The sequence below is a fragment of the Astatotilapia calliptera genome, chromosome 3 (assembly GCF_900246225.1).
Source record: "Astatotilapia calliptera chromosome 3, fAstCal1.2, whole genome shotgun sequence".
NCBI lineage: Eukaryota > Metazoa > Chordata > Actinopteri > Cichliformes > Cichlidae > Astatotilapia > Astatotilapia calliptera.
In genome coordinates this window covers 27,269,996-27,282,360 of record NC_039304.1, presented here as the reverse complement: position 1 = coordinate 27,282,360, position 12,365 = coordinate 27,269,996, and the positions used below count along the sequence as shown (strand labels likewise).

The window sequence follows — 12,365 nt, the reverse complement described above, 5'->3', positions numbered from 1 at the left end:
TTAAAGCAAAGCTGTGACTTTGGGCCTGTCTGATGGATGGATGTATGTACAGCTGTTTCCTTTGTAAAAGTGTGCCCGATAAAGCGTCTCCAGCTGCTATCTCGCGCAGCCTAAATAGCACAAACGGTGCTTTAATCAGTCATATTTAATTGCATTCCTCAGGACTGGACAGCCAACCTCTGCAGCAGAGCGGCCCCGCCATGACCGTAGATTTCGATGCTGTGTTTGGGAATAAGGCCACACCCAGTAACAACGGCCCGCAGCCTGCAGCCGGTAAAGCCTCCTCTGCCTGACTGTCCGGGCAGAGCCAGACTGAACTAAACCTTTTCCATCTTTTTATTATATAACTTTTGGCTTTGCTGGGAACAAAAGCTTAACACTTTACTAACCTTCTGACTTGTTTCTTGCGACTGAGTGGGTGTGTGCAGCTTGCTCGCTCTGTCACATAGACCTTTTGTAACACTTCAAACCCGAAGATGACTTCAGAAACAAATGCTTCCAGTATTTTTTATTGTTTAAAGGTGCATTGTTATAACTGGTACATATTATATCCAGGATCTGAGCGTGACCTAGACAGTGTGTAGGTAGCAGAACAGCAAAAGTCACAGCCATAGCTAGTTGATGATCTTTCAAAATAAAATGCATATACATCTAGCACCTTTTAAGACTGTTAATGTGTGTCCATGAGGCTGATTTTAAAAGCAGTGGTTGCAGACCACGGCACAAACGTATGCAATGAACTTGCAGACTCTGAAATGGTTGCTCGAAAGCAGGGACCAAGTCTGTGACCACTCACAGTCAGCTGCTGTCCTCAAAGAGACTTTGTTGGATCAAGATGTAGACAAAGCTGCATTGAGATGGAATTAGTCTGCAGTTAAACTCAGTTGGTTAAGTTAGTATTTACATGGAATCTGTTTGTGATAAAATGGCAAAGATCGCTGATTTACTTTGAGTACACCGACGTTCACATTACCTGCTTGCACTCAGAGTCCAGGCAGAACCTCATACATCTAAAACTCCTCCACAGATAGTTGCTGCAGGGCAGCAATGTAGCTGCAACCTGACATGGGTACATGGGTAACATTGCTTCTAAATCAGAATATAACCAGAATACAACCGGTTAAGCCAAGTCATTTATTTCAGAGAGATGGGTTACACTCATCAGACCGACTCATATTGATTGCAGTGTTCTGACAGTCTGTTCATAAATTAGACGGTAATTATTTGCAGACCTTTCCAAATCCACGTGAGAGTGACTGGAGCTGGTGTGAGTTTGGAGACAAGTTGCCGTCCACCAGTTTATCGTCGTCTGACCCCAGAGAGGGTGGTACACACTAAATTAGTTGGTCACCACAATCGGGCAACCCCATAGATGTTTTTCTAGTCAGAGGTTGTCATCCTGTTTTTCCTCCAGTGTGATTGAGGCATTACTGGGTTTCTTTAATGTGCAATCTTTTTTAAATTTGAGCATTTAAACAGATCTTACCAAGCTGGAAGAAAACTGCTAAATACCCTAGTTAACTTCTGTTATCATTGTTAGTAGTGAGATGATTCTGACAGAGTGAACAGAGCTGAATCTATGAATACACTGTAAAGAATATTGTTGAATAGAGGAGTCATGATGTGTAGGAGGCCATCCTTCAGCCTCCTCGCCTGCTGCTGCTGTTGTGTCCTCCCTGTTATGGTAACAGCTTTGGACTGACTCTGACTGGCTCTTAAGTGTTGCAGGTCTAAGCCTTTTGGCTCTGAGCCCTCTTATTAGCTTACTTTCCTTTAACCTCTCAGCAACTGACACAATCAATTCCAGCGCTTCTCAACCCTTTAGAGTCCCGAGGCACTCCTGCAAAGCATATAATTTTAAGGCACACCGAGTTATCGACCACTCCAGAGAAGGTACAGCAGATAAGAGCGACTACCTGCAGAGGTCATCTAAAGACTATTTTCATCATAAAGGGAGAGGGAAGTTCAGAAAGAAGTGCAGGTTTAACTGCAGCAGCACGGAGGAAGTGTGCTGTGACTTCATTGGGTTTGTTTTAAATTAATTAAAGGGGTTTTTTTGGGTGCTTTTATTTCACACTTGAGGAAATTTACTGAAAGGTGTTTCATGGTGCCAGCCATTTTCACTGTGCTGGCGTCCATCAATCAGCCTCACCGGGATTTATCGTCCAGCTGTTTCGGAGCAGCATTCGCTCCACGCGCAGTTCACACTCGTTGTCGGGACGACTTGATCATAGCACATTTGTCACACAGATCGCTCGTCGTAACCTCGAGGAAAGAATATCCTGAAGTCACCTGGGTGAAATGTTGTCACGTTATCATTGTTATCCGGAGGATTAGCTGTATTTGCACAGCTGTAGCGCTGCCTCGTCAGACACTCTTAAAGCCGTTTCACTCCAAAGGACCTGAGTTGTGACTTTGCTCGGGAGCTGCTCGCTCTAATCTCGTCTAACCCTGTCAGTCTCCTCTGCTCAGATTTAACAGTTGGAGGCGTGCAGCTTGTTCCTGGCTCTGGACGGAGCGACTCTTTCTATTAATAGGGCCTGTGTCGAGGCTGCCTCTACAACTACCAATACACCATCTGGGCCACTGGCAGCATCGCATGTAAAATCCCCCTGTGTGTATGTGTGTGCTCATGCGTTATCTGTGTATTTCTATGCGTGCTCACATGTGTTTGTGAGTCTGTGCTCACACGTCTTCTGTCATTTTACTCCATCCCATCTGTCTGCTTCTGCTCGTCTGTTATTTGTTGTTGTGGTTCACACCATCCCCACCTTCCTACTCCTCCCTGTATTTCCTCTCCCTCCCTCTCCCTGTCTTTGCCTCATCGTCTCCCCATCACACTTCACAAGGCAAAAATCACCCAGGCAACTCCTTTCCATCTGCTCTCCTCCTCCTCCTCTTCCTGTCTGTTTTTCCTCCCTTCTTAATTAATTAATAATTGATACTTTGCCTGAATTTTGGCCACTCTTAAGCTGTATTTGACCTCTAGTGATCTTTTCAAGATTTGAGTTTTCTGAAGGACAACAAGCAATTTCTGCTGGTTATTCTAATGAAGGTGCTCTGCCTGCTACTGCTGTGTCTGTGTGTCCGTGTTATTTAAAGCAGACTTGTAATGCATGCTTACTGCTGTGCTTCACAGTTGAAAATAATCCTTATAGTATCTTACAATGGCCTTGGTGCAGCCCCTCAGTGCATTCTCTGTATATGGGAAGCTCTCCCTTGGAAGTTGGGAGGCAGTGGGAGAGAGCTGTCAGGGATGTTAGCCTCTGACTGATATCATAAAGAAAAAAACCAGTTTGAACTGACCTCGTTATTCTAAACTCTGTTTAACATTAGCAGCCACATATATGTGAGAAGAAATAAAGGTATAGTTCTGCCCTAATTCTGCTGCGTTCCTCTGTTTATGATCTTATCTGGTTTTGTCAGTGCAGCTTTCTGTTATTAACAAGCTCATAAAGACTTGCACAGGTCGTCAGTGAAGAAGTCACACTCTTAGAAAGGCCTGACGTTTGTTAGTCGCTTTGTGTAAACTCGTGATGATAATCTTCCTTCTCAGGCGGGACAAGTCTGAATTGAGTTTTGTCACATTAGCGTGGAAGCTGCGGCAGAACCAGATGAAACACTTGGACGGAGATTAAATGCACATCTTGTACTTCCTAAGAGGACTGTGTATCTTCAGTTATTACCTGCATAAAGGATGGGTTAATAGGGTTATGTTGGAAACACAGAATAGAGTGGTCTGATATTATTGAGTTTCCTGATCGTAAAACTGATTTATGATCATTTAGTCATCAGGATTCAGATGTTTTAAAATGGGGATGTGTTAGCTTTAGCTGCAGTCTGTTGGCATGATATAACATACTATATGTATCAAGTTAATAAGAGGGACTTTTTGCAGGAAGAAGTCGCTGTTACTTTGTGACCTGATTCAGGGCTTTTCACCAGGGAGAACAGTGTGGTGTGTGGCAGCAGGGTTTGTTAATGTTGATGTACTGGGTGAGAAAAGTAATCCTTACTGTGTGTTTACATACACACTGAAATATAGATGAATATATCAAATATGATGTTAAACTTGGTGTTTTTGACCAAACGTAATGCATTTATAGGTGCTGTAGATTAAATTTAGGTGAAATCATTGTGTAATTGTTTCACATTTCAAATGTACAGAGCTTTGTGCTGGTGCTTGGACAAGGATGCTGTGCCATCCAGTGTCCAGGCCTTTGTGTTTGGGCCTTGGCTCCATTAAACAGCACATTAGTTTTTATCTGTTATGAGGAGCAAAAGCGAAACTTTATTAAAAAACGAAAATCACTTGATTTGATAATAAAAGGGATAAAAGTATTCCCTAACCCGCTGGCTGCTGCTTGTTTCTGGGTGAAATTGGTCACAAAGAAGGTGCTGCAGTAGAAACTTCCTCATGACTTCTTTTGATCACCAGTAAATTACAGTCATTTTCATGGAAGATGCCGACTTGCGTGCTGACTTTTGTGTTGTGCTTTTGAAAACGTACCACCCGCTCTGCAGGCAGCGAGTGAGGGTTTGAGGACTCGTGGAACATTTTCCAAGTTTGGTGGGTGGTCAGCGAGTGTTTGCGGGCAAGTCGGTGTCTATCAGGTGTCACATAACCCTATGACAACCCACTGGATACCAAACAAATCACAGCAAGGTTTTTGGCGTAGCACCCTTTTATGTGGTATCACTGCCAGCAACCACTCATCAACCAGTTGGTGGAATACGTACTTTTCCCTGGCTAGTGGGCTGCCCACTGGTCTCCTGACCCTTTTTTTTTTCTTTTTCTTTTTTTTTTTTTTACCCCTAGCAACCTGTGGTTACCAGGAGGTTCCTGAGCAGTCTAGACTGAAGCCTATCAGCCATTTACTTGGTTCTTAAGCTTTTAGACTCCGTGGGCCTGATCCAGTCCAGCACCACCCAGAATCAACTTCAACCTCAGATCAGAATTACCTTTTATAACAGAAGATTTTCCCAAATCTGGGATAAATACGGTTTGGAAGACTGGTTTGCTTAGAAGAAAGACAAAGAACAGCAGGTTTCACTCAATTGTTGCTGTTGTTTTGGTCTCACATACAGCTATACACAGCCTATATTATTGTAACTGAACTGTAAAACTGTCCCTGTTATCGACTAAACAATCGCCACCCGAGTCCGATGGACCCCAATCCTCAACAGAAACCTGAGATGCTGGAAAGGGCTGATTAGGAGTCCGCTCCTGGGAATGAAGCGACAGCTACTTAAAGCCACTCTTGCAGGGTTATGAGGGAACAAGAGAGTTTCTGTTAGCATCAGTCAGTTCGATGGAGCTGGTAGGACTCATAGCAACAAAAAAGTCATCAGTCTGTAGATAAGAAACAAGCTAGAACCTTCACTGTCTCGAAACCATTGAAGCCTCTTCCTCCGTATCTGCCTGTCACACAGCAGCTCCTAAAGCTCTTTTTTGTAAAGATCCCCCATCATATGTTAATACCACCCTTGGGGACATTTAGGTATGATGAAGCCAGCGATGGTGGGTACTTCATTTCTGAAAGAAACGCAACGTTTTTACAACTTCTTTTCAGATCTCTGAGCAGTCAGCGCTGGTGTTTTGAATCCTCGATATGGATTTACTTTCTTCTTTCCCTTTGATCTTAAACTCTATTGACTGTCAAATCCATCGCTGAAACACCTAACACAGATATCATTATCTCCTCAGTTCAATACGACACACACCGCTTACTTATCTCCCTCCATCCCTGCTTTCTTCTTCTTCTTTTTGCTGCCCTGCAGTGTTGTGTGATCTACTGAGGAAGCTTGTTCCGTTCATCTGTCGCTTCTTGGTTCAGTTTAATTCAGTGGTGCTTTACTGATGTGACGATTTCAGAAATAAAGAAATATAAACTCACCTGTGTTGACAAAGCGTTTTATCACAGGAGGGAAATCAGTGTTTAAAACTAGGTTCATTTCTCGATCTCCCTTCTGTCTCAATTCCCGTTCTTCTCTCTACTTCCAGTCTTCTTTCTGTCTCGGTATATTTTCCATCCTCTCCCTTTTTCTCTCTCATCTGCTAAGCTAGCAGGAAGAGTGCTTTCTGAATCTCTTGTGTCAGCACCACTGTCAGACCCACACACCGCTTCCTAACTAAATATTATTCCTCCGTTTTTTTTCCCCTCTCCACCATCAGTTGCCTTACTTTCATCCTTTCTCCTTAGCAGCAGAGCAATCATTTGTTCTCATTCTTGTTTTAATTTTTGTTGCTGTTCTCCTGCCTTCATCTCTCCATCTTTCAATGAAAGATATTTTTTTAATAGTTTTAGCCATGCTGACCTTTTCCTCCTCTGAATATGCACCATCACATCTCCAGGTTCCCACCATCAGACCTGTGCTAAGCCATTAGCTGAATGAGTGCTGACATGAGAAGCTGTTAACGCAGCCACTTAGACGCAAACACTTCCACACCAGTGCAGGAAATTACCCTGTCATTTCCACCTATCAGAGACAAACTCAGTTAACTTTCCCACACAGAAGCACACACGCATGTTCCAAACTAATCACTGTTCACAGTCAGAGTGTGTACATGACGACTACAAACAGATAAATCAATCATCTGGAACAACTGCTGCAAGCTACAGAGTCAGGGATTAAAGGCTCGCTACTGAAGCTGCTACATGGCAAAGAAAAAAAGAGTGGTTTAGGTCGAGGATATCTGATTTAAACTATCTGCTTTTTCCCCCGTGTGGGTAAATGCTAAAAATAGGTCGGAAAGAATTCAATTAACAGAGAGGCTAGCAGTGAGATTGAGGTTCATATTAAGGAGGCCCAACTCAGCAATATTCTCAGATCAAAACTGTCCAGCTCGGCTTCATTAAAGTGGTCGAGCCATAAGTTGATGTATTTAAAGAGTAGGAAAAATTAGGTTGAAAGCAAGAGCCTGCTCTCATTAGAGTCAGGATTAAATGTCTTCTCACTCATACAGAAACTTTATAACGTTTGTTCCCAAACTTTCTTGTCTTGTCCTCCAGCGTGAACTTCACTCATTAACTTTTAGATGTTATTTTTCTTTTTTCAGCCTTACCATTGATAGTCCCCCGTCTCCTTTAGTAAGTTGGTAAATTCTGCCTGTCGAACTTTTTGTTGTTGCGTTGGAGCATAATACAGCTCACAGTGAGAACAGCTGCAGATTTCAATGGAAATGCAGTCATTTTTTGATATAGGTGGACAAGTTTAAGCAGACGTCTGCTATTAAAGAAGCTAGTTTGTCTGTTCGGGTTAGGTAAACATGGTATTCTTGGCAACCCAAAGTAAAACAATGCTCAGAGGAACTGCAAAAAAGGAACTACATCTCAGACTCTGCTGACCTCAGTTAACAAGTTCATGACAGCATGATCAGAAAAAGACTGAAGAAGTATTGCTTGTTTGGAACGGAGGCCAAACTGTGATTTTTCTCTCTAAAAATCACAGTTTGTAAATCAGAAACCACAAGACTTCTGGAATGTCCTTTGAACTGATGAGACCAAAGTGGAGATGTTTTGCTGCGCAGCACCATGTCTGAAAAATCCCAACAGCATATCAGCACAAGCACCTCATACCAACTGTCGGGCACGATAGAGGAGGGGTGATGAGAGGGGCTTTTTGCAGCCACATGACATGAGCACCTTGTAGTCACTGAGTCGACCATGGACTCCTCTGTATGCCAAAGTGTTCTAGAGTCAAATGTGAGGCCACCTGTCTGGCAGACATTCTGCAAACTGAATCAACGCTGTAAAGAAGAGCGGACTAAAAGTCCTCCACACTGATGTGAGAGACTCAAAGCCACACAGAAAATGATTACTTCATGTTATTGCTGATAAAGGCAGTTCTACAAGCTGCTGAATCACAGGGTATATTCAGTCCTGGGAAAACTTTCTTTTTCACATCTGTAACTGCAATCTAATTAGCATTTAGGACAAGTAAGCTACCATGAACGACTTAGTTTGATTACAAAAAGGCTCTCTGTGTATCACCAGTAAGCGTGTTCAGTAAACAAAGGGCTCTTTGCCAACATTGCTAGACTGTTTACATCAAATGTATTCTTTCCCACATCCAGTGAAGAGTGGGATAGAGGGGTTAACAGCGTGTAGGGCGTAGTAGCATCCAGGACACTTAAGCTAACATTAAACGTGTGTGGTAGCGTGGTTCCAGAAAGACTTAAGGATTTGTAGCTACAATGAAGGATAACTGTAACATCTCCAGAGGTAGCTGTCGGTGAGAAATACTACACCATATTCTTGATACAGTAACCCTACGAAATGCAATTTGGCTAGTAAAATGTTGATTACTACTGTAGCTGAGCTGTGCAGCTCACATTACAGCAGGCAAACAGAGTGATATATATGTAGCCTTTTGCTCCTTGTCTCTTTATTGACTTGGCATATGGAGAAATCCAAAGCTTGACAGGCCTTCTGTGCCTAGTTACAGTTTTCTAATCTGTAATTGAACAGTTGCTGTTGAGGGAAAAGGTTCATCAGCGGTCAAGTCTGCCACTCGGTTAAATTAAATATGAAGTGCTTGATCTTGCTTTTTGCTCAGTCTTTCTGCCTGCCTGTATGCCGTTATTAGCAGCCATTCCTATTAAAAATGCAGTTTTTCTGCACACCCATCTCACTCGCTTGTTTACCTTGATTTCTTCTTCAGGTTTTGATGCTCTCGGAGACCTGTTAAAGCCTACAGTTCCCACACACACCGCACCTCCTCCACCTCCCCCTCAAGTGGCCATCCATCATGGAGGAAAGCTGCTAGCCAACGACCTCGACTCGTCTCTGGCCAACCTCGTGGGCAGTGAGTGTTGAGATTCATGTGAATAGACCAGCAAAGACGAGAGAAAAACTGGGTTACATAACGTGGCACATGCAATGCCTGGCCTTGAATACGTGCCTGCAATGTACTCTCAGACTCTTAAGGACATATTAAAGTTTACTGTTGCTTGTACATAGAAGTGAGCCTGCATATTCCTCTTTAACTTCATGTGTTTGGTTGGAATTAGTTATTTCTTTGTGGAAACTTGAACCTCTTTTCATGAGGGGAAAAAAACAGCATTTGAGGCTGAAATTCCTTCCTGCCTCCCTTTTCATTGTACTCTCTTAACTGCGATCACTCACTTTCTGTGTTTCCAACTCTCCACAGATCTGCAGTTTGGTGGGACCCCAGCCAAAAAGTAAGTTTTGCTGAGTCGTGATGGTGCCTTTCCTGAATTGTGCCTGTAGTCTCTGCAAAAGCAAATATACGCTTTTAAGCTGTTCTTGGTCAGGAAACTGTCAGCACAAATCTCAGAAAGCAAATTTATTATGAACTGCTTAATATGCACACACATCTGTGGCCTATTGAATTAGACTTTAAAGATTTGAAAAACGTAAATAGCAAATTATGTGATAACTAAACCTGAGATTAAACAGCTGAATCCATTTGACTTCCACAGGCCAGATATGCAGTGGAACCAACTGGGAGAGAAGAAGCTGACGGGCGGCCAGAACTGGCAAAATAAGACCATGTCGACCACACAGTGGAGCCCAGCACCCATGGCCCCACAGCCCATGCCTGTACCACATGTGGTAAGGAGACCAACACATGCACAAATACCCAGCTGCTATAAAGAATTGTGCAACCTCAACATTTTGCCCAAAGGCGTCCATCGAGGTGTCTGTAAGTCCTGGAAGTCTTGGATAATTTTGGTTTATCACAAAAACAAATCTTATCTTCTCATTTGGCATTTTTGGCATCATTCCTGTTTAGTGCTTTACTTTAGATTAACCAAGTTAACTAGCTCAGATTTTGAGAACAACGTCACAAGATGTCCACAACAGCTACAAACTGGACCCAGTTGGGCAGACTGGAGGGAAACAAAGCTGCAAGTTTGGAAAAGAAAGCAAAAAACAAAATGAAAGTAAAGCTCACTGGTTACTTTGTTAGGTCTTGCTAGTTCTGAGTTACTTTTCCCTTCAGAGTTGCTTAATTCAGTAAAATGTTATCTAAATATCCATGATGTTGATCTTCCGTTCTGCCACGTCTCAAAGGGGCTCTCCTGAGTTGAGATCTGGTGACTGTGGAGTCAAGGAATCAGTTTGAGATGATGATTTGAGACATGGTTTGTTATCCTGCTGGAAGCAGCCATCAGAAGATAGTACACTGTGATCATAAGGGGATGGACGTGGACAGCAACAATACTCACTACGATCAGAGCATCTGCCTGCCTAAGGGGCCCAAAGCGTGCCAACAAAATATCCCCCACAGCGAGTTATTAATTGTCTTTGATAATCTTACAAATCTGTTGCTTTAATATCCGGTCTCATCATGTTTCTTATCCTCAATGACTTTAATTGCTGCCAGCTTTCATAAATGATGCCCCAAGCTACGAAAATGAGACTTGAGTTGTGATAAACCAAAGTTATTGTTAAAGTCACGAAAAAAAATTCATGGGAAAGACCCTTTATTGTTGTTTGATGCACGGCATTTTGGGAAATGCGGTTGGTCGATGAGAAGATGCCACAGTCAAAGCTCTGCTAGCAGTTTTCTTTGCTTAGGTCAGCTCGTTAAAATAATGTAAAAGAAGTATGATTTTTTTATTTTTTTTAACCTCCAACACTAAGTATAATTTCTAAACTGAAAATCATGAAGTGGCTTATTCAGTTAATTCAATTAAATTTTATTTATACACCACCATATCACAACAACTGTTGCCTCAAGGCGCTTTAAGGTTTAAGTTAGACCCTGCAATAATACTAACAGAGAAAAACCCAACAATCACATGACCCCCTATGAGCAAGCACTTTGGCGACAGTGGGAAGGAAAAACTCCCTTTTAACAGGAAGACTTGAGACAAACAGCTGAGACCAGAAACCTAGACAGAAAGTGTTTACTGAGGTAATAAAGCAGTTAGACACAGCGGTAGTTTTCATTTAGATTTCCATAGAACTGAATAACTTCTGGCAACCTGAGTAGTCGCCCCCTGCTGACCAATCTCAGAAATGCTGGTTTAAGCTTAAATTGTCAGACCTCAAAGTTACACCTCCGGAAACCCATTTTACCTCTGCACCACATCCTTCTACATAAATGTAACTACACGTCGGGTCAACGCATACCACAAGACTTGATTGGCGTGGAAGGTTGCTTTGTGGGGGAAAGAGTTGTTTCTGGTTAATTCGTTAAGTTAGGATGTAGATTTCCTGCAAAAGTTAAAATCACGCTTTAGGACACTTTGCATCCACCGTATTGGTGACTTTGACCACCGCCACTGACATCATCGCCAGATGTCACCGTACACTCATGTCTTCAACCCGGCTGTGGCAGCCCAACATCCCATGTTACACAAATCAAACCAGCAGAAACTAATCTATTTCGTTGACCAGTAATTCCCGTCATCGTTTTCAGTTTTTTCCCCTGACATAAACGAGACGACAGCTAAATAAAATCTAATGCAGGGCGACAAAAACTGATGAAATGTATTGACAACTTCTGAAAACAAGATCCAACCAAAACTTATCCTGCCTTTCTACGTAGCATGAGTCTGGAAGCAAACCAATCAGTAATCTCCTTGTGCAGTAAGATGTTCACATTTGATCTGCGCTGATGAACAGGGTGGGGTCGTACAGCCACAGGGGCTCTTTCCAGATCCAACACATCCACGTCCTCACTGCGAGGGCATGTAGCATCTTCTCATTTCACTCTGTGCCCGAAAGTTCCCAAAATGTCAGTGTAATAATTTGGCCTCCTTTCATGTTTCTGCCAGTGCTGGAGACAAAATCAGTTTAAATATTTAGGTTGGCTTCTCACAAACATACAGCGTGATGCCGAGCTGACTGGAACTTGCAAACACTTTGTAGGACATGCATCTAATCTAAAACTGTGGCACTTCTCACACCGAGCGCTGTGAAAATATCTGTGCATGTCTGTGCGGTGTCTTTGTTGTATCAGCTCGGTACATTTTATAGGTGTGTGTGTGTGTGTGTGTGTGGTTATTTGTGTGCGTTTGCTGATCCTGGCAGCTCCTGATTGTCATCCTGATCTCTTGACTGCAGTTTCTGGCTGACGTGGACAAACTGTCACTAACCCTCCGCTTCCCCTCTTTCTCTCATTTTCTCCTCCTGTTGATCTTTCCCTTTCTTCCTTTCTTCCCTCGCTGTCCGCTTCACCTCTGCTGTCATTCCCTCTAATTTCTCCTTCCTGTCCCGCTCATCCTCCTCGTCCGCTCGTTTTGCACCGTCATCCACTCGTCTTCCTTCCCTCGTTGGCTCGTGTTCTGCTTTATCACGACTCTTGTTATTTTTTGTTTTTTGTTGCGTTGTCATCTTCTCGTCCTGTTTTCTTCGCCCTGCCTTTGACATCTGCACGTTTGCACCGCG

The 12,365-nt window shown here is 43.0% G+C and overlaps 1 protein-coding gene across 6 annotated transcripts in view; it reads left to right on the top strand.

Moving 5' to 3' along the window:
- Positions 1-12,365, top strand: part of LOC113019101 (phosphatidylinositol-binding clathrin assembly protein) — a 112,010-nt gene that overhangs the window by 87,214 nt on the left and 12,431 nt on the right. For 4 of the 6 annotated variants that reach the window (XM_026162627.1, XM_026162624.1, XM_026162625.1 and 1 more), the window contains 4 exons: positions 163-273; positions 8,665-8,808; positions 9,154-9,184; positions 9,446-9,578. In XM_026162627.1, coding sequence (XP_026018412.1) covers positions 163-273; positions 8,665-8,808; positions 9,154-9,184; positions 9,446-9,578 — 419 coding nt within the window. The remainder of the gene's footprint in view (positions 1-162; positions 274-8,664; positions 8,809-9,153; positions 9,185-9,445; positions 9,579-12,365) is intronic. The other 2 variants (XM_026162629.1, XM_026162630.1) reach the window with 1 other exon arrangement.